The sequence below is a fragment of the Molossus molossus genome, unplaced genomic scaffold (assembly GCF_014108415.1).
Source record: "Molossus molossus isolate mMolMol1 unplaced genomic scaffold, mMolMol1.p scaffold_m16_p_5, whole genome shotgun sequence".
NCBI lineage: Eukaryota > Metazoa > Chordata > Mammalia > Chiroptera > Molossidae > Molossus > Molossus molossus.
Window position 1 is genome coordinate 73537871 of NW_023425388.1, and position 23702 is coordinate 73561572.

At 35.9% G+C, this 23702-nt stretch overlaps 1 protein-coding gene across 1 annotated transcript in view; it reads left to right on the forward strand.

The window, feature by feature from the left end:
• The window catches only part of SLC9C1 (solute carrier family 9 member C1), a gene marked incomplete at its 3' end in the record, with an annotated part of 97041 nt that overhangs the window by 60822 nt on the left and 12517 nt on the right, over positions 1-23702 (forward strand). Inside the window, exons 14-23 of the mRNA XM_036242512.1 lie at positions 1988-2107; positions 7650-7845; positions 10895-11080; positions 12721-12870; positions 14448-14499; positions 15716-15864; positions 17645-17770; positions 18886-18984; positions 19515-19688; positions 23538-23669. Coding sequence (XP_036098405.1) covers positions 1988-2107; positions 7650-7845; positions 10895-11080; positions 12721-12870; positions 14448-14499; positions 15716-15864; positions 17645-17770; positions 18886-18984; positions 19515-19688; positions 23538-23669 — 1384 coding nt within the window. The remainder of the gene's footprint in view (positions 1-1987; positions 2108-7649; positions 7846-10894; positions 11081-12720; positions 12871-14447; positions 14500-15715; positions 15865-17644; positions 17771-18885; positions 18985-19514; positions 19689-23537; positions 23670-23702) is intronic.

The window sequence follows — 23702 nt, forward strand, 5'->3', positions numbered from 1 at the left end:
GTAAGAGATAAATATTGAATACTAATATGCACAGAACGATAGGCCAGGCACTGTGGGGAATAGCAAGATTAGTGAAATGGTAGTCCAGTCCTCCAGAGAACATTCTCTTCATCACCCTTGTATTGAGTACTTGCTCCTTTGCTGGGCTGCGTTGGAGTTGATTTTGCCATTTGCTGATGATTCCTATCAGTAGCCCCATGCCATTGGGGGTCCTGTGGCAAGTAAAAAAAAAAAAAAAAAAATCTAAGGAGAGAAACATGTCGGGTTGATAAAGGAGTACCAGGACTTGTGCTAGATGCCTGTGTAATTACCTAAGAAATAATATTTTGAATAGAGAGTTTTTATTAATTTAGTCCTGTGTTAGATACTGTTTTAAACATTTTACATATATTACCAATTTTATGTCTAAAAATCATACCAGATAAGGGCTATCATTATCTTCATTTTGCAGATGAGGAAAGTGAGGCCTGGAGAGATTAAGTAATTTACTCAAGGTCATTTGTCTAATAAATTACAGGGTTTAGATTCAAAGCTAAACTATCTTACTATCCGGTTAAAAAGATCATACTCTTTTCTTGATCTAATAGGTCTAAACAGGGAACATATTGATATAAAATAGGAATTCAGGAGCCAGAATTTGGGCTGTCAAATATCACATACTTATTGATGACAGAATTTTAGGATTCATAAGAACTTGTGAAATGATCATATCTTAGATATTAATTCCTTCAGGAAGGTTTTCTTGTTGCCCAAGAATCTATTAAATGTGCTATCATGTGTGGGTCATTGTTCCCTCTTGTTATCTCCACAGCAAAATTTACTACACTTGATTGTAGTTGTTATTTGCATGTTTTACTCCACTACTCTGCTAAATTCTTGAGGGCAGAAACTAGTATTTGCTTATGGTTTATCCCCAGCATTTAGCAAGCATAATAGGTGTCCAATAAATATTTCAAAAATTAGGAATGAATCAAGTCATGTGCACATTAATGATTTTCCATGTAACTACCACATTATACTGAATCACAGAGAATTGAATGGGTTGGGTTTTTTTTTCTTTTCAATTGCATCAGTTTCCCTGTAGCAGAGAAATGGCCCAAATTTAGAATGAGAACATCATAATCAATAGGAAGGACAAGGTGCACCTTTGAACTTAAGTCACCTATGACCTTTTATTAAGCCACTTTATAAGGTAGGACCTCAGACCCAAGGACAGATCTCCATCCTCCTGATGAAGACAATAAAAGTTATCTGGTCAGCAACATGTAAGTTCCTCATAAAACCAAGGGAATTGCCTAAGCAAGACCAAATTATAGCATACAGATCTAAGCTGTCTCACCAGAAAAGTCAGAAGAAACTGAAGGACAACTTAGGACATGTGCCACTGAAATGTCTTTTGGGGGTTTATTACCACCAACTTCTGCAAGAAACCACTTTAACTCTTAATCTACAGCTTGTATTCTCCCCACAAATTCTCTGACTACTTGCCCAGAAGATGTAAAAAAGGAGATGAGAAAGATGTGAGATGGGTTGGATGTTCCATACATACTTTCTCATTTAGTTATCCCAGGCTGGCATAGGTATTTTTACTTTCATTCTATAGAGCAAACAGGTTGATGAGATAACTTGTATATTGCCAAACCAAATAATGGGGGATCCAACATATGTAATTGAATCCCAAATATTTGAAATATGGTATGCTTTCTATCCCTGAACCCTTGACCTCTCTCTAATTTAAACCATGTATCTTCAGTTTTTTTATACTCTGTATTTAATTACTGAGCCCCACAATAAAACTTCATAATTATATATCTACAGTATCTACAGCTTTGTGACTTGAACCGATGCCCATGAAAACATCTCATTTCCCTTCATCACTGGGCAAAATAGTCTTTTTGCTTTCTGACAATACTGCATTAAACTTATCCCAAAATTTTAAAAGCATGTTCAAAGTTTTTTTTTGTTTTTTGTTGTTGTTTTTTTTTAGATACATGAGTCTTGAGACAATAAAAAATTTTTCTGAAAGCAAAAAAATTCTTACCTTTGTTAGAAAAGTATTGCTCAATTGGGTATATAATACTAAAAAGGAAAAAGGGACCCCATCAAGGTAAGTGCTTTTGAAACTTACTAGAAATGCTATTATATTCATTTGAAATTCCTTTTTTATCTTTTTAAATGTATATTCTGAATATTTTCCAAAATATTACTTATATACATACAAAAAGTTACTTAAAAAGAGATAGTATAACTTTTTTTTTTTTTTTTATCCTCACCCGAGGACATTTTTCCATTTTTTGTTCAGACAGAGTGGGAGGGAGAGAGAGGAACAGAGAGAGAGAGAGAAACATCGATGTGAAAGGAACACATCAAGTGGCTGCCACCCGCACAACCGACCAGGGCCGGGGACAAACTGCAACCGATGTACGCACCCTTAGCGGGAACCGAACCCGGGTCTCTCAGGACCGCAGGCCGACGCTCTAACCGCTGAACCAAACCGGCCAGGGCGAGATAGTATAACTTTTTAAAAGTAAATTGCACACAACAATATTAACTATTAGCCATTTTTAAGTATGCCATTCAGTATTATTCAGTAAATACACTGGTGGGCCACCACTATCTCCAACAAATTTCACATTTCATCACCCCGGTACCCATTAAGCAGTCACTTCCATTTCCCCTTTTCCCCATCACCTATACAGCATTAGTCTTCTTTCTGTCTCTATGGATTTACCTACTCTGAATGTTTCATAAAAATAGAATTATTCAATATGTAGCCTTTGTTTCTGATGTCTTAAACTCAGCCTAATGTTTTCATCCATGTTATAGTATGTATCGATACTTTATTTCTTCTTATCTTGAATAGTGGTCCTTTGTATGAATATACTCATTTTGTTTAGCCATTCATCAATTGATAGACATTTGGGTTGTTTTCACCTTTTGACTATTGTGAACAGTGCTGCTATGAACATTGGTGTATAAGTATTTGAACACCTGCTTTCCAGCTTTGGGGGTTATAGCTAGCAGTGAAATTGCTGGATCATGTGATAATTTTATGTTTGATTTTTTGAGAAGCCACCAAATTGTTTTTCACAACTTTTAGATAATTTTGAAATCAGGAAGTAGGATTCCATCAACTTCACTTTTCTCTTTCAAGGTTGGTGCAGCTATTTGAGGTTGCTTGAAATTATACACTAATTTTTGAATTAGCTTGTCTGTTTCTGGGGAAAATGCCCTTGACATTTTCATAGGGATTGCATGAAATCTGTAGATAGCTTTCGGTAGTATTGCCACGTTGACAACATTAAACTTTCCAATTTGTGAACATGGGATGACTTTTCATTTTCTAAGATCTTTCACTTTCTTCAGGAATGTCTTGCCATTTTCATTGTAAAGTTTTCAGTTAAATTTATTCCACACCCTCCTTTTTTTTAGTTAATTTAATCCAAAGTATTTTTTTTCTCTTTGACACTATCATATATTAATTTTTTAAATTTAATTTTGGATTGTTTATTCTTAGTGTATAGAAGTACAAGTGATTTCTATATATTGATTCTGTCTCCTGAAGCTCTGCTGAATTCACTTATTAGCTCTTGGTTTTGGGAAATTCTTTAGGATGTTCTGTATATAAAATCATGCCATCTATGAATAGAGATAATTTTACTTCTTCCTTTCCAGTTTAGATGGTTTTTTATTTATTTTCTTTAATTCAAGAGGAGGAAATATAGACTCCTCTTCTCAATAATAGTATCAAAGACTGAATGTCTATCCTAATCCACCACACTCGATAAATAACAAAACCATATTTTGTTTGTACTCTAGTTATTTTAAAGCCTTTAATTCTAAACTAAGCTACAACTTTCTTAGTAATTATTTCTGTTGCTGTAACTTAAAGAAAGGGAAATTTGAAAAATTAGATTGATAGTCAACTTATCCTTTTGACTATCTCCAAAATGCCCTTCATCTCAAAGGGAGTGACACAGATTCTGGAGTTAATGCTTGGTTTAGAATCCTCATCTCCATCATCAATTAGCTGAATGAGTTTTTCAGGTCTCAGTTTTCTTATTTTAAAAATGTATAAAATAATATCTATGTCATATTCTGGAGGCAGATTTAGGTAAAGCATCTGCAAAGTAACTGGCATAGTAGATGCCAAAATATGCTAGTTGAGTTCTCTTCTGCCTACTTTATGGAATTGTTGTAAAGATTACATAGTGTGTGTGGAAACCCTTAGTCCAGGGATAAGCACTGGATAAGCACTTAATAAATGTTAACATTTATTACTAAGTGCTGAATAACATTCCATTCAAAATTGAGTTCGCTGGCCAATGGGTGAAGTTGTCACTATCAAAGATCTATAAACACATAGGAAACAAATAACCACAACAGAGAATTAGCAGAAATAACAGCAGATTTATATCCCTAAAACTTCAGTTATTAGAATTATTCAATATGGACGATAAGTATTACTGAAATTAATAAGTGATGAACTCAGAAACATGAACAAGACGATCACCAAAAGAAACTAAATTTAAAAATAGAAAAAATACCTATAATTCTTTTTCTGTGTGTGTGTGTGGTATGTGCCCCTAGCAGGAACCAAATCCGGGACTCCCTGGTCCGCAGGCCAACGCTCCAACCACTGAGCAAAACCAGCCAGGGCATATCTATAATTCTTAAAATTAAAAATTTAACTTAAATTATGCAGAATTGAATAAAAATCAATATGATATGTCTAATTTAGGGACATGCAGCTAGGGCTGAGCAAATAAGAATAAATGCATAGCATTGGCAGGACTGCTGTATCAATGTCATGCCTCTGATAGAAAACTATCAGGACCCTAAGATTTGACGTGGTAATACTTGGGTGGACCAACCTGAAGATCTTGAACCCCCAGATTCTCATGAACACTCTAGCCTGGCAGAAGCAGCCACTTCTACCCTGCTAGAGGACAATAGCTTCCCAGCACCTTCAGATGCTGCAAAGACATCCCAAGATGAAGCGTGTCTTTGTTTTAGGATCAGTCTCTACCACCTTTCATTGCTTCCAAGGTAGTTATCTAGGTCGATCTCAACACAGCTAGAGGGTGAAATATAGTGCCTATTTCAGGATACTAAAACTTATCAACTGATGGAATTATAGGACCTGATTAATACCAGAGAATACTAGTAGAACATATAAGGAAATGGAGCTTGAGAAGATTGCAACATAAGACCAGACTGTGAAGAATTTTTCGGCATAATGATCTTATTCACGATGATTCAAGTTTCAACATTATGTCGAAGAAACTTGGAATTGGTACTATTACACTCCTAGCATGGTTTTTTGAAGCCTGACCAGGCCAAAAACCTATACTAAACGAGGTGCAAATGATAAAAATTGGAATATTTAACTAGATTAATTATATGGAAATGAAGAACCGACTACAGGAACTTATTCTCTGAGAAAACCTGAAGGTCGTTTTTCTTTACCAAGGCAACCATGATAAACTCAATGACAGATGTCTTCTGCGGGACATGGTTGACAATAGTTGAAGCTGCAACAGAATTGGTCATTTTTGTGTCAGAAGGATTTGGGAATGGAAGAAGACAAATGGAAGCACTTAAATGCTGAAGGAAAAGTAGGCATACAGTACTTTATTTTGTGGACAGCAAACCTGAAATGGCTAACAAGTAATGTATGTCAAAGGGCAATACAGACAAACAGTTTACTTAGTGTTTCTTGACTTCTAAAGATAGTGAGCTGATGGGCAAAGGGATGAGATCACCTACGGTAAAGGAAAATCATGATCCCTCACCTTTTCTCTAGATCTAAGTCAGTTCTCAGATCCAGAACCCTTGAGAAAAGACTGCAACAATACCACGAGTATACAGAAGAATATTCTCTCAATCTTTTTTTTTCCCCAAATGGACCTTTACTCACTTTACCAGAGTTACTGTGCATTGGGAAAAAAGAATACCCAGGCTTTAGTACTTTGGGGATATAGCATTTAAAATGATACTAATACCAAAAGCTTGAAATGCTATCATGGGCCTCAAGTTAAACTGAGAGCTTTTAGGCTAGATGGTATATAAAGTTTCCAACTTAGTCTGTCTTATAATAGTCCAGCAAGTCCACTATGTGTTATTTTCCTGAGTCCCTAAGCATATAATTGGGATGAACATACTTAGTAATTAGCCAAACACTCACATTGTCTAACTGACCTACAGAACAAGACTCATCATGGCAGAAAGGGCCAAGTGGCCAAATGAAACCCCTGGCCAAAACAGTAATGAGAAGCAATATAACATTCCAGGATTAAGTAATTCACATCAATATTAAAGACTTAGAGGAATTGTGAGTTAGAGTTAGCCCCATCATATCTTTTCCAGTTCATCGCCGTGGCAGAAACAAGTTAGACTATGCTTCATTATCAACTCAGGCAAAAGGGAACCTCCAGTGCAGTGCTGGCCCAGGTATGATTGCACTGCTGGAGGAAAGCAAGGAAAGCAGCCTCACTGCGGCAGGAGTGGAGGGCCCTGCCGACGTGCTGCGAGGATTATCTATGTGTGCGTATTTTCTCAAATAAGACCCCAAATTGTAAAGGTTTCAGGTCCTGTGTAACCCAGAATGACCTCTGAGAGTGGGGAAGTGATCCAGTACTTTAACCAATCTTCAGTCAGTAATTAACTAAACATTTCATTTGGGCTTTAACAATAAAAATGCATTGTTATACTATTTGAGTGATTAAAAATAAAATTAAAAATATGTAGAGTTAAATTTTCATTCACAATTCCATTCTCTGGTATACTCGCTATGGAAAATATTTTCCACAGCATATATATTACTTTAAATTTTTTATAAAATGTGGACCCATGCTGGACCACCACACACATCCTGGGACTTGTTCTCGATTTTATGCCTTGACAAGGAAAGATGCTCATAATACATTGTTAAGAGAGGGGGGGGGGGAAGCAGGTAACAGGACAATATGTATGATATAATTCCTTTTGTGTCTATAGATAGTGATTATGTAAACAAAAGGAGTGAACAGTATTCAAACTGTTAATAGTAGCTCTCTCTGAGAAGTGGAATTATTGGAACGTGGAAGGGATTTCCTTTGTTTTGTTTTTTTAAATATTTCAAGTCAAAATTATCTCTGTCTTATAAACAAAAATATTTCTATTGAAAGTATAGGAAAGCCTGGCTGGGTGGCTCAGTTGGTTAGAATGTCGTCCTGTACCGCCCCCCCCCAAAAAAAAGGCAGGTTCCATTCCAGTCAGGGGACATATCCAGATTTTGGGTTCCATCCCCAGGCAGGACACATACAGGAGGCAACCGATCCATGTTTGTTCCTCACATCAATGTTTCTCTTCCTTTCTTTCTCTCTAAAATCAATAAACATATCCTCAGATGAGGATTAAAAAAAAAAATGAGTGAGAAAGGTGAGAGAGAAAGAAGGAAAACCAGTAGCAAGTCATTTCGCAGAGGAGGAAATTAAAAGAACAGTATCTGAAGTATGATGCTAGAAAGTGTTAGCAACTGATGGCTACCTCCCAGAATTAAGCTGAGTTCTGTAGCTACTGATGATGAGAACAGAGCTGAACATATAATGAAAATAATTCAATGTAATTCTTTCTTCAGATAAAACTACCTCTCACTTTTTTTTCAGACATTGCTTTTTTCGTGCATTCCATAAAGTAGTATTTGCTGATGAATTTGAGTATGTCGGATACCTTGTGATAGTAATGAATACATACCCTACTGTAATTTCTTTGATACCTGTGTTAAATGATTTCTATGATGATGAATTAAGACATTCCAACTACTTTTTTCTTGCATTTTACATCCTGGAGGCCCTAGTTAAGGTAATCTGAACTGTGTATGTGTGCAAGTATGTGTGCGCGTGCATGTGCATGTGTGTGTGTTCAAGAGGGAGACTTCCTAACTTCATTTTTGAACACTAGCTATAGTTTTCTAAAAGAGTGTATAAAATTCTCTTCCACTTCTGGGACAAATATACTTTAGTTTTTAAAGGTAATTTTTAGGGTGATTGAATAGAACATAGCCATACTTTCAGAATTGATTTTGTATTTGTAAAATTAAATTTTAAAATAGTGTGTGTCAAAGGGACCCAGAGGGAGGTTCACAAGTATTGGCAATGTTCTTAAATTTAGCAGGGTAGTAATGACATGGATGTTGGTTTTATTATTTTTATGCTAAATAGATAAATAAATGGATATGTAGATTAATAGATACTTGTTTATACTAAAATTGATATCATAATTTTATTTTTAAATTCAATATAAATGTAGTTGTTAAATAATGAAAATATGAGTCTCAAATTTTTAGTGAAAAATTAAAATGCTACTACAGAGTGATAATGTCAGGAAGGGGATGGATTCACAACCAGCCACATTATATGTAATAAATTCCAAAGTTAGTTGGAATGACCATAGGATATTTCATATATTTTTTTAAAAATAAAGCAATTAATGTTAAGGTTAGTTATAGGGTGAGGGTGAGCATGAACAGTTCCCTAAAATGTGTAATATTTCGTACTGTAGCATGTATTATAGTGGAAAGAGCATGGAGCTGGAATTCAGTAAATTTGTCTCTGGCTTTGGTTTTCTCAGATTAACTGTTCACAAGGTCACTGAACTTCTCCCAACTTTAAATTTCTTCTCTAAAAAGTCAGTGTTGGTCTAAATAATCTATGAAGATCCCTCTAGCTCTATTATTCTTTGTACTCTGCTGCATGCAAGCTGCTGCCATAGCCATGCAGAGACACAGTTCCATTCAGTCAAGCCCACTTACAACAGCAGCGCTGGACTGCAGAGACATGGTCATACTTCACAGCTGAGAGGATACACCCAACCAGGTGTAACCCTGTTCTTATCTCCTGTCTACTCAACTCCAGAGTCATCCTCACTGCCCAGTTTTCAAATTTGCCATCACTTAGCATTTCCTTTACCCTCTGCTTCTATTTAGTTCAATTCTACTCCTTTTAAAATATCCATTATGTTAAAGCAATAATAATAAATGATCACCTATAAAGTACCAGTCATTTTGAGTATAACATTTCAAACCCTTAAATTAACCCTTGAAGGTGTGTGTGTGTGTGTGTGTGTGTGTGTGTGTGTGTGATCCATGCCTTGCATTTTACAGATGAGGTACCTGAGTGTCTGGTAAACCGTATAATTTGTCTGAAGTCACACAGCTAATGAATAATAGAAATAGGATCCAATCCCTCACAGTCAAAGTTATTGTTCTTTTTAATAAACAATGCTGCCTTAAAATTTCCTCCTCGTATTTTTCAACATTTTCCCAAAAACTCTTAAACCTATTAGAGGTATGGCCCTTTTGAGTCTTTTTCAGAGGAAGGATAATCACTTTTTTCATCTGAGGGCCAGAGGTTGGCATACCTGAACTTCCAAACATTCTCTGACAAACTTGCATTCGACAAACCCCTGTTTTTCTGAAGCTCATACCATCCTTTCCCAGCAGGCTCTTCCTCTCCTGTGGCTTCAAGATAACTAGTGACCCCAAGATAACTCTTTCGCATTCCTGAATACTTGCTATTTGAATAAAGTCTTATTCTTTATAACAATTTTTTTTCAAGTTCCTAAGAGAATGTTCCAGCTTATGCCTGTTTCAATAAGAAGGAAATGAGACATCTCTGGAGGATAAATAGTGATGCGGGCAGGACCTCCCAAGACTAGGATCTGGTCTTCTGCTTTGTAGATTCAGACATTGCCTGGCCAAATGTGAGCAGACTCAAGGGAAATGACTCTACCGCTAAACACACAGGAATCTGTTGCTAAATAAATATAGCAATTTCTTTATTTGTAATAAAGCATATGCTTTTCCTGGGACATGATAATGTCTGCCTCCTACACTGTCTTTGAATCACGATGAGTAGGGGGATCAGGCTACTAAAAGAAAATGAGTCAAAATTACAAATCAGTATCTTAAGTATTAAAATAAAAGACTACATGGGTGCTATGGCGGAAAAAAAAAAACCACCCAGGAGTTCCTTACACAGAATAATAGGGTCAGAAAAGAAAGGGTTTCAAGTATAGTAGGTGCTTGTGTTGAATTTTGAATAATGAGTAAGAGTCAAAATAGGGCATGAGTACCATGAGTACATAGCATAACAGACAACGAGAACAAGGGAAAACTTAGAGACAACATTGTGACACACACAGGAACATAATTCCCAATGACTGGAGCTTAGGGGTGGGTTGGTCAAGGTGGATATTGGAGAGATGTTAAATTTGTGTGGACGATATGGAATTGAGACAAGAGACCCAGCCATGAATTAAATAGTAAAGGGCCTCATAGGCCATTCTATCTCTTTACTTCCCTGACATCAACTACCACTTATAGTCTAATGGCTCCTCTATGCATGTCTCCAGCTTAGGCTTTATATAGAGCCTCAGAAGGTACAGACAACAGCTGATGGGTCTCTCCAACAAAATACTGTGCAGAAATCACAAACAGCATATTCAAAACAAATGTATTTTCTCCAAACCTACTCTTTCTTTCAAATTCCACAGGAAAACCAATTTTCCAAGCTGAAATCCACAATATTTTTGACATCTCCCACTTTCTTAGATATAGTAGGTTTTCAATAAAAGTTTTTTCAAAATAAAGAAGGAATTAATGAATAAGCTATCATAAAGTAGTGGTTATTTTGAATATTTTCTCCTTTGTAACAGGAACCTCAATATTTTAACCATTTAAAATTTCAAATTGTTTAAATTATAGTTAATTTAAAATATGATCACTTATTAGTATTTTAGAGTACAGTCTTAAGGTAGATTAGGGGAAAATCTAACTAGTGATGTTTCAGTTGTGGGAAAATGGTATAGTAAAAACACAGACAAATAATATAATTTCTTTTTAAATCAACAGATAGCAGCAATGGGGAAGGAATATTTTTTACATACCTGGAACATATTTGAATTAGTAATTACATTAGTTGGCATCATAGATATAATACTTATGGAGGCACATTTCATTAATAATGTTTACGATTTGGCTCAAACAGAAGTGTTTTTAAAAACTATTCGAGTTTTACGCCTACTACGCATTTTGAAGGTAAAGAACTATTAAATTATGCAATTTCATATTTCTTCTGACAGTCTTATAAAATGTAAACTAAAGTAAGTGGACTAGTTTTATGACTTTTACTTCTGTTAGGCTGATGTCTATATTTTAAATTTTGGATTCCTTTGACAAAGTTTTATAACATAGTATAAATATTCTAATTATATTAGAAATTCACTTAGTATGTGAGAATATAAAAATATTCATCACAGCTCTTTCTTTTAATAGAGAGCACATGAAAAATCCCATGTTAGTATAAGTATAAATTAACCCTTTTCACGCTCTCTAAAAAACAGTGGGAAAAATATCCTCGGGTGAGCATTAACAAAAAATAAAATGACATAAAAAATAGAATACCTCTGCTATTGAGAGGCATAAGCCATCCAGGTCTAAAACTAGTAGCCTTTTCCTTTTTAATGTTGTATGAGACTGTAAGTAATGCTAACGTGCATTTTGGTGTGAGGAAGTCAAGTGTAATGTATTCCCATGACTAGTTCTTTCTAATAGGAAGATATACATAGTCAACCAAATATTGTAAATAAAGAAATTGGTAAACCACCTAAGAAAAGCTTGTTAATATATTCAGGAAATTATTAACCCTTATTAGATATAGTCTCTGCCCCCATACAGATTATTAAAGAAGGGTAGGGTTAGTGCATATAGTTGTATGCACAGAACATTTGTGGGATATAAAAAACATCCTTTACTAGTTGATACTTGAATCTTTTTTTTTTATTCTCACCTGAGGATATTGTTGGTTTTTGTTTGTTTGTTTGTTTTTGCATTTATCTTCAAATAGAGCAGGAGGGAGAGAGGGAGGAAGAGAGAGAGAAACATCCATGTGAGAGAGACACATTGACTGGTTGCCACCCTCACGACCCCCACTGGGGCCGGGGACAAACTGCAACCGAGGTATGTGCCCTTGGCAGGAACGGAACCCAGGGCTCTCTGGTCCACAAGCTAATGCTCTAACCACTTAGAAACCCAACCAGGGCTTGAATTGAATCTTGAAGAATGAGTATAAGCTCTTTGCAGATCAATGGAGCTTATAGTCATTGGAGGGCAGAGAATGAAGATTATGAAGCACAGACAGGAAAGCAGGGAACATCCAACTCTGCTGAAATCAGAGGGCTGCACAACGGTAGAAGATAACCTAGAGACTTAAACCTTCAGCCAAGAAACTGTGAAAAATTAATTGTGGGGTCAAAGAAGGAGTATAGTTGTGGTAGGTTAACCCCAATTAACCATCTAGTAAAAAGTTTAGTAGGAGATTTAGCATGTAGAAGTGGCAGCCCTTTATAGACAGTCATGTTATACCTTTGCCCAGAAAAGATTTACGGAATTGTCTTCCAAGAATTTAAACCAGTTGAAGATAGTGTCCAATTCTCTACTAGGGAGATAAGTAAAAAATAAATCCATAGTTTTATATAGATGTCCAATATTATTAGTTATAGAGAAATAGCTCTATCCATGAAGTTATAAAGATAACATGAACCTTGACAGGTCACTAGAGTTACTGCAGAGAGCATGCCATTTCTCAATATTACCTATTTCCATTAAACTGATCAACATATAATCAACTAAATCTGTATAATTTATATTAAATAGTAGTCCTTTTTTTTTTTTTTTAGCTCATAACACCAAAGTTGCTGCAATTAATTGATAAAAGGATGAGTCATCAGCTGTCCTATCGGTATGCTATACTAAAAGGATATGTCCAAGGTGAAGCAGATGTAATGACTATAATGGATCAGATTGCAAGTTCTAAACAGGTTAAACAGGTTAGAAAAGCTAAATACCAAGAAAAAAGGTTTGTTTTTCCCACTCCTCAGTTGCCCTCACCATCATGGTTTCTGTCTATATATGTAGGTATGGGCATTGATTCCTGGTTTGCTAGGTAATTTTTTGTAAAAACTTAAACTACTCTACATTTAGATGACTGAAAACGTCCTTACTAAAATGTTGGCCCCATATCAGCAAGTTACAAAGCTCTTGGAACAAGCCTTTCAGTCCTTGTGGAGGCTATTGTGAAACCCAGGTGCAGTGGTCGGTCCCCTCCCAATGCGAGTTCCAAGACATGTCAGGCTGCAGAAACAGCAACTGGGAAATATGAGAGGGTGAGGAGTGATGGCTCTGTTGAGCAAATAGAGCTTCCTCATAATTCACGAAGGTCCCTTCTGTTTCTCTCTATCCCTTATTTTCCCACAGTAAATAGTAAAAAAAGTAAAAGGTGGAGATCTGGCAGATGGAAAGAAGTAACAACTGATTTAGAGGGAAACCTTGTCTAATTCCCTCAAGATGCAGAGGAGAAAGATGAAGCCATGAGAGGTTAAATGATCACGCCCCAAAATGGCAAAGAGAATTTGGGGGCCTAAGTTCCAGCTTTTATAGTTTATGTTCCTAACTGAGGCAGAGTCACACTTTTGTGGGCACACAAGTTTGTCAGCTATGTCAGGAATCCAATATTTCTGAGGCAATTTAGAACATTTGGATGCTGTATGTTATATGCCCAATGCTTTGTACTTGAGAAAATTGAACATTCAATAGGGCGGGACAAAAGTAGGTTTACAGTCGTTCATATGGAAAATAATGCAATGATAAGTAATAATACCAGAATAAACTGTGCTTTGCATGCTCACAACTGTAAACATACTTTTGCCCCACCCTGTATGTAGGAGAACACAAAATGCAGTCTCTTAACCTCCCTTCCCCACCTATAACTTGAAAACTGTTTTTCTGCATTTTGTTACTTTTCCTAACCATGCATATTTAGCCCTGCAATTTGAGGATACCCAATAGAAAATGCAAAAGGACTTGAATCTCTAAAGTGTTGTCCACTTTTAGTCCTCATTTTCTCTCACATGCAGTTTGGCCAAACCTTTAACTTATTTAAGGTTGAAAGTCACCTCTTTGTCCCAAATGTGGAGGCCGTCATAAAGTTGAATGGCAAGGCACCTACCGTGCCACATTTTTCAGAATCAGTAGGCTCCTAAAGCAAGTTCCTCTAGAGAAAAATGTATGACTCACCTTCAGGCTTCTCAAAGCCTCAATGATGCCACTTCTTACCCTCTCCACTACTCTTGCTGGAGCAAAATAGAATTCATGGCACACAACTTGATTCTAATCCCTGAAAAGTTCTCCATAGTTTTGTTTTGTTTTTTGTACGTGCCCCTAGTGGGAACCGAACCCAAGACTCTCTGGTCCATAGGGCGATGTTCCAACCACTGAGCCAAACCGGCCAGGGCTCCGTAGTTTTCTTTAATTATTAACTTAGGTTAAAAATCCACCCGTTGCAAATGTTAAGACATTGTATATCAATTTGTTTTCCAATCAGGGTAATGTTTCTTTTGTTTCATAGATGTTGTTAAAGAGGGTAACGAAGAATACAGTACATGCTTTGAAAGACCTAGGTAGGTTTCTCTCACCCTACAGATTCGTCACTGCTTCAGAGAGGCAATGGCTTTGATAAGTAAACTGATCTTTGAGGGAACCTACTTACTACTAATAATAAAGTGGATAACTTCAACAATTGATATAATCATATTTTGGGCTGGGCCAAATAGTATAATGTTACCTCTCCAAACTTGTTCTCTCTGCCTTATGCCACAACACAGGCCTTTTAATTTCTGTTTAAAGAAGACCCATTTGCATGGCATGATTACACAGGTATCATCACCTTCTAAATTCTGTTCTCTCTCAAACCAGAAGTGTGCATACTTTCCTGAGCAACAAGAGGAAAGAAGTTATTTTTTCTTCCCACTTGCCACAGAGCTGCCGTCTGAGAGCTTAGGCTTCAGAAAGACTTGAAATCTGAGTCTCACAGACCTCTGCTGTGGCTTCTGGGAGGCTCGATGCCCAAACATAGCAGCAGCTGCTTCTCTGAATCACGCCAGGCCGTGCTCCTAACGCAGGACAAATCTCAGGAGTAGGTCAGACACCCCCCTAAGAGCATAGTGTTCGTGTGAGGAGAGGAGATTTGGGTACCAAATGGTGGGCCGCAAAAGGACACAGCGAGCCTGGGAATAAGGCCATGCTCCAGAGAGCCTGCATGGCAGAGAGCTGTCAAGCCACACTAGAAGCCATGCCCCAAGAAAAGGCCAAATGTGCAATCTAAGAGGATAAAATCTCATGGGCATCTGGTAATCCAGATCAGACAGGCAGAGAGCACAGATGCACGAGGCATGTAGGTGCACAGACAGGGTGAGTGGAAAAGGACCCAGGCTGAGTGAAAAGACTTCCTCAAAAGCCAGATCTAAGCTCACAGTCTATAGTCAAAGACCCGAGTCAAACGGAATAAAAAAGCAGGTCATGAACTTCAGACCTAGAGCCCAGAAGAGCCTCTCAAGTGTCCAGTGGAGGTGGGTGGGTAGACTTGTTAATCCTAAAACTGAGGCTGTCTGTCCTTCTCGGCACAAGTATGAGCTGAAGACAAGACAATGGCAGGCAGAACTCTGCAACTACTGGTGAGTGATGGTTGATTGCAGAAGTCTCACTAAGAAGAAAGACATGTTTCTGTATTGAGGGTTGTGTTTCACGATGTTTAGAGCAGAAATATTAGCTTCCTGTTTAAATGAAATATTTAAACAATGTCCTTATATCAACTGAAAATATTTTGTTATTTTTCAGGCTACTTAGAGTACGATCACCCAGATATTGCTATCACTATGAAAACAAAGGAGCAGATTAATGTCATGCTCAATTTGGCTAGAGAAATTATTAAGGCTTTCAGACTAAAAGGAATTCTTCATAAAATTGAAGCTTTTGAAATTAACAAGGTAAAATAAAATAGCATCAAAGGAATTATACTTATTTACTATATAGTTATTTATGACCTTCAAATCTACTTTTGGCTCTTCCCAATATAGGCCATCCCTGAGATATGAATATCTAACTTCAAGTAGTTCTCTAGAGAAAAGCACATGCCATAGGGAGTCTCCTTCCTCCAGCTTCAGTGATCAGCTTTTCTTTCCTATCGTGAAGGATCGCTTCTTTCTATGCTCGGAACTTTCCCTAACACCATATATTAAAATCTCTTGAAAATCAATAAGACAGCAAATCAATATTTTTCAAAAAATGGGCAAAAGATTTGAATAGGCGCTTTACAACAAAAGGTATTCAAACAGCTAATAAACAGAACAAAAGGCACCACATGTCATTTCATAAGCTTGATACAAATTAAAACTGAAATGAACTACTAATACACAACTACCAGAATTCTTAAAAATTTTTTAAACTGACAATATCAAGTGTAAGCCAATGATGGAACAACTGGAACATTAGAGTGGGAGTATAACCTGATGCAATCATTTTAGAAAACTGTTTGGCAAAATCTACTAAATTTGAGCATATGTCTTATGACACAGCAATTAGTGTATATAACCATACATTCAACAGAAATATATACAGTAAACAAATCCTCATAGCAGCATTACAAAGCCTCAAACTGGAGCAACCAAAATGTTAATCAATAGTTGATAAAGCTCTGCTATAATAATGCAACATAATCCTATACAACAATGAAAATGACATGAATGAATTTCTGCGCCCTACAACCTTGTAGATGAATCTCAGAAACAATGTTGAACAAATGAAACTAGACACAAACAAGTACATACTCTTTGATTTTATGCAAATAAAGCTCAAACCCAGACAAGGCTAGACTCTGATGATAGAAGAATGATTATCTTTGGATAGGAGCAATGACTAGTAGAGAACACAATGGAGGATTCTAGGATACAGTGTTTTATTTCTTAATCTGAGTGTTGGTTACACAGATGTTTTCACATTGTAAATGTTCTTTGAGTGAACTTCTATGGTTTGTGCATTTTTTTTGCCTATCTGCTACACTTCAATCAAATGGTTTACTTTTAAAAGTTTAACCTTGAGCCCTGGCCGGTTTGGCTCAGCGGTTAGAGCATCCGCCTGTGGTCCGGAGAGACCCGGGTTCGGTTCCTGCTAAGAGCATGTACCTCGGTTGCAGTTTGTCCCCGGCCCTGGTTGGTCGTGCGGGTGGCAGCCACTCGATGTGTCCCTTTCACATCGATGTTTCTCTCTCTCTCTCTCTTCTTCTCTCTCCCTCCCACTCTATCTGTGCAAAAAATGGAAAAATGTCCTCGGGTGAGGATTAAAAAAAAAAAAAAAAAGTTTAATCTTGGGTCTGGCTGGTGTGGCTCAGTGGTAGAATGTCGACCCATGCACCAAGAGGTCACCAGTTCAATTCCTGGTCAGGGCACCTGCCCAGGTTGTGGGCCTGATTCCCAGTGGGGAACATGCAGGAGGCGGCCAATCGATGTTCTCTCTCATTGATGTTTCTATCTCTCTCTCCTCTCTCTTCCTCTCTTTCTAAAATCAATAAAGAAAATTTTTAAAGTTTAATCTTTGACTTTAGAATATGATAGCAGAAAGATGCCATAAAAGTAGAGAGGTTGTAAGTTTCCATGGAAAAACGAGGTCTCAGAAAAGCAAGGAAAAAAAATAGTACAAAGCCATACTAGCTTTTAACATTCTGTGAACCCTAGTTTTGTTCATCTTCTTTTTTAAATTTTATAATTTTAGTTAATAATGGAAAAAAAAAGAGAGTTATTTGATTTTCAACCTATCGTCAAATCACTTACTCCTGTTGAAGCACTGTACCATATTCCATGGCTAGACAAAGACAGATACCAGATAAATTTTATTCAGGTAACATTTTTTTATTTCCTACTAATATCATCTTTCATAAAATATCATCTTTAATGTACTAACAAGTGATCTCTTAAAAAATAGTGATCTAAACATGATATTCTCCAGGTTACAATTATTTAGATGTCTTTTATTGCCTGTAGGATAAAACCAAAATTCCTTTGAATGACATGCAAAGCCTTCTACAGACTTCCTCCTGCTTCCCTTCTTCTTCTGCCCATTCATCATATACCTTATATTCTACACTGAACCGTTCGTGGTACCCCAAGCACTTTATACTGTGTTCTAATTTCATTTCTCTGTGGGTGCTATTGACTTTTCTTGAAATGCCTCTTTTCTCGTTTTTTTTTCCCAAACTTTCCTTGATTATTGCTTCTCTGGAAACATCCCCACTGAAGGTACTCAGAAAAGTAGGCTTCCGTGTTGAACACCCTACCAGTAGATACATCATCCTGTGGTCCATCCTGTGTTTGGAAGATCAAAGGTGTCACTGTTGTATTCATTTTATAACTTTATTGTAACATTAAGCATATTACATTGCAATGATCTTCATATTCTTTAGCTCACCCATTTTTTGAATACTCCGCCTCTGGTGCTTTGCATATTGAATAATGGGTGCTCAATAAGTGTTTATGGAATGAATAAAAAATGGGTCTATCTTGTTCTAATAACATTCTTTATATCTACTTGGTGCCCAAAGACCAATTATATTCGTCCACCTGATTAAAATATTTTGAATGAATACATTTTTATTTACTTCCTCAGATGTTTAAGAGCATAAATATGTATGAAACATATATGTGCCATTAGCCTGCAGCTGTTTTGATTATTTTTCATCCAGACAAAATATTTTCATTCTTCCATTACATTCTTATTCCTAGATTAGATTATTCCTTTCCTAACCCATATATAAATACCCCATCTGACATTACATGTACTTATGAATATTCACTTTCCTCTCTTTGCTATTTATAATTCCTATTTTCTCTTACAAATTTATTACTAATGCAATATCTCAGATCTTACTGAGTGATATTTACTTTAAAAATGTAAAACATTTTTATTAAAATGTAAACTTCAACATCATCAACCACTGCTAAAATATTATTTTCTAGGAACAAGCCAAATTTATAACATTTGACTGTGGAAATGATATATTTGAAGAAGGTGATGACCCCAAAGGAATTTATATAATTATTTCAGGCATGATAAAGGTAAGGCAGAGTTATTTATAAATGCATTTATGAGCATTAGTTAAAAGCTTTATAAAATTGAAAATTAGTAGATTTCTATGTTAAGAACTGCATTGCTTGTTTTTTAGGTCAGCAACTACTATCCAAATAGCAATTTTCTTGTTCAAATACAATGGATAACACCACCTATCATCTTTTAAGCCATACTTTTTTATAGATTAAAAAAAATTAAACAGATTATCTTTAAGATGGAAAATTATAATATAAATTGTTATTCATCTTGCATTTATCTGAGTTGGGCATTTAGCCATTTAAAGCAGATATAATTTGGCTGACTATGAAGAATCAGAAAGATCAAAGTATTTAAGAATTCTTTGTTTCTAAGTCATTAATAATTTCATAATATGTGTAAAAATAAGAGTAATAAATATTCTAAAAATAATATGTACATATTAAAATTTTTAAGCCCAAAGGAAAAGAAAGCCATAGATTAGATGATTTTTATAAAGTAACTGGCATACATATATTTCTCTTTTTTTGTTCCTGAACAGCTTCAAAGATCAAAACCAGGTTTGATAATTGACCACATACTTTCTGACCCAGAGGAAACAGATCTTCAGATAACTTACACAGACTATGTGATCAGTGGGGAAATAATAGGAGAGCTAAACTGTTTAACTAATGAACCCATGAAATATTCTGCCACCTGCAAAACTGTAGTGGAGGTCAGCAAGAATCACCTTATGTCTTACTGTTGTATCTTGTTAAATATCTAGTATCAAATTTAAGGTTATTGTTGTACTTAGTATATGCTTACAATGTAGTGGAAATTAACAAAGGAATGGTAAAGGAACAGAACTTGTTAACAGAATTGTACTTACCCAGTACAGCATCCTGACAAAATGCCTTGCAAAAGTTAACCTACCACATTAAGAAGGATTTAATCAGAAAAATTGGCCATATGAGATCTCTCATGGGGAAATTAGGTGGGATATATTGACTATCAATACAGTAATTTGGAGGGGAAAAAAGGGAAAGTCAGACAGCTAGAATCTAATAATAGAAAATTTGAGCAAAGTGGATGGAAGTTTCCCTAAACGAGATGGAGGACAAAATCTTCAAAGCAACAGAGGCTCCCACTGGCCTAATTTGAACTCAAAACAATTGAACCCCATAAATATATAAAAATCCATAAGTCATAAAGACACCAATTTTTAAAATTTCTAATAAGGTTACCGGGATATCAATAGCAAGAACTAAACATTTATCCTGCCTTTTCTCTATGAATTCCCAAAGTAACAACAACAACAAAAAAGATGAGGAAAACTTTTCTGTAAAGAAGATTCCAGCTAACAAATATAAAATAGGAGACTTAAAATATCTCCATTTTGCCACCCCTAAAGAAATAATAGTTCTAAGCCACAACCATCAATTGATGTGGAGTATTAACGGAAAAATTTGTAATGGAAGTACCAGGCTGACACCACCTAAGGACAATGTTAACACCATTAAAAGTGGGTCAACTCAGTATCGTGTACTTCATGATACGACGTAATAAAAGTATTCATATCACCCACAAAGCCCTCTTAAACAAGGAAAGAGAAAACCTGAAGCCTCTAGATCTAACCAGTTCACAGAAAATGCAGGAAGGAGAGACACAAGTTCATTGATCCCAGAAGAAAATAATTAGATAAATCTAGAATGTGGGAGGCCCTTCAGGCCATATAACCTATTCTCCACCCCACCCCACCCCCCAACAAATCAATGGCATAGAAAGGAGGTAGGGAGGAGGAAGAAGGCAAGGAAAAAAATTAAAGTATTTCTATCTTTGAGCAGTGCATATTAGAATATAAGTGAAATTACACAGCACTTGGGGTTGCATAAAAACACCCTATCCTTCTGCTTCTGGCTCTAATGAAGTTACTGGTAACATACTAGTACCCCACCAGAAACAACCATAGAACTTTACAAAATACACATAGCAAATGGTTTCAGTCATTGGAGAACAGTCTGTGTATGTCTAGAAACCTTAAGAGAAGAGAAACTCACAATATAAGCCCCACATCCACCTTGACCTTCTGCCTAGGACACTTTCCAACCACAAGCAACAGTAATCCAAACAGAAGGTCGTGGACCTGCTGAGCGGAGAAGGGAAAGATGGGTGGAGTGGCCGCTCAAAGACTGGGAATCTGCAGAGCCGCCCTGGAGGGAGTTGCCCCGAGGGAGACTGAGGAGTCTGTGTGATGGTTCTGTGCAAGTCACTGGTTGAAGGGTGAGCTGATCACGCACAGGATGAGACAAAACTAAATTTACCAGAGTATTAAGAATGGAACAGAGATATTAGAGGTCAAGAAGTGCCAGGGACTAGGGACTTCTAAGGTTTTGTTTTGTCATTGTGAGGTGTTGGGAAAATGTCCCTTTTCCCCTCTGAGGTCTTCTTGCTGGTTGAATACTTAAAATGACATAAGAAAGATTCACAGAAGAAAATAACCAAGTGTAATTGCATATGTGCATACAAGGTTTTGTAAGAATGTGGGATCCTAGGACAAATCAGGCAGCTGAGGCTTATATACATTCTTGAGCTCAGGAGAAGAGGGATAATGGTTTGGGACTTTAAAGAGGAAGAAAAAATTTGCCTGGAGATGGCCAAGCAAGTGTTTGGGAAATAAATGTTTACTGGGCCATTTTACCTCTCAAATTTTTTTTAAATTGTTTGTTACTAGTATATGAAAATACAATTAATTTTTTGGAATATGAAGTTGTATCTTATTCTATTGCTAAATTTGCTATGCATTCTAGTTAGTTTTGGTAGATCCTTTAGGACTTTTTAAATGTAGATATTATGTCATCTACAGAGAAAATGTTAGTGTTTTCTTTATAATTTTTTGTTAATTTCTTTTTCTAGCCCTGTTGTACTAGATAAGTGAATAGAAATAAAGTTACAAAAGATGTGCAAGCCCTCTACACTGAAAACTACAAAATATTTTCTAGATAACTTATAGAATCTTTAAATAAATAGAGAGGTAGAACATCTTCATGAATTGGAAGCCATAATTGTATAAAGATGTCTATTCTTCCCAAATGGATCTATAGATTTAATGCAATCTCAATGAAATCTTATAGAAATGTACAAGCTGCTTGTAAAACTTATAGGGAAATACAAAGGACCTAGAATATATAAAACAAATTTGATAAAGAAGAACATTCAACTTCTGGTCTCCATATTGAGACCTGGGTTCATATTCCACTTCTGACACCAAAAAAAAGAATAACATTAAGTGATCTACACTGCCTGATTCAAAGACTTATTGTCAATCTATAATAATCAAGACTGTATGGTATTGGCCTAAGGTGAAGACAATATAGATCAATGAAACAGAAGAGAAACTTCAGAAGTAAGTTTACATACACAGTCAATTGATTTTTGACAATAATGGTATTTTCAACAGTTGACCCTGAGAAACTAGATATCTCTCTGGAAGCAATGGTACACTATGCACCATATGAGAATGACCATGGACCTAAACTACAACCATAAAAAATTTCAGAAGAAAACACAGAAAATCTTGAAATAGGCAAAAAATTCTTAGCCAGGACACAACAAGTACTAACCACAAAAGGAAATATTGATAAACTGAATGTCACTAAAATTAAAGTCTTTTGTTCTTTAAAAAGACACCATGAAAAGACAAGCCATTAACTGGAGGTGGGAGGGGGCGTTTTTCACATTACTATTATTTATAAAAGGACTTGATAAAGGAAGCTTTAAAGAATTCTTACAACTCAGAAATAAGACAAGTTACCAAATTAAAAATTGGACAAAGGATTTGAACAGACACTTCACAGAGGAATGTATAAATGGCCAATAAACACATGAAGAAGATGCTAAATATCATTAGCTCTCAGAGAAATGAAAATTGAAAGTAAGATGAAGTTATTACTACACATCTACTATAATGGCTAAGAATTTTTTTAAAAACTGAATACCAAATATTGGGAAGGATGTGAAGCCACTAAAATTCTCATACATGGCTGATAAAGGTATAAAATGTTACAACCCCTTCTGAAAACAGTTTGGCAGTTTCTTATAAAGTTAAACTCACCATCTTACCCAGTGATCCCACTCATAGATACTTACACAAAAGAAATGAAAACCAATATACATAAAGTCTTATACATTCATAGCTCATAGTCTGTTTTTGTTGTTAGCATCAGCATTTTACTGTTGCCTGAAATGTTTGTTCCCCCTCAAATGACGTATTTATAGAAATATTTACATCTTTAGCAAAAAGTTTAAATGATTTTTGATACTGTGTTTTCTATTTTTTTCAAAGTCTGCAAGAATAATAAAGAACCTCTCACTGGATCATGTAGTCTTTTAATATCTAGTGTATAACAAAATTACACAAATATTTATTTACTAATATAAACATTTTATTAGGTTTCCAGGCAATAACATGAATTTTATATAATTTAAATTCTTAGCTTCAATGTTAGATATGAGTAAGCTTATTTTCTTAAACTATGTATGTGCACAGAATAAAATATTGAATATATTTTTTTGCTTTTTCCAGACATGTTTTATTCCCATAAGTCACTTGTATAAAACTTTTGATCAATGCTGTCCTCACATTGAATATAAAATGTGGCTAAAACTTGGACTTTCTATTACTGCCAAAAAAATCCGGGAGCATTTATCTTATGAGGTAAGAGGTGTTTATGTAAACATGTCCTTCTCT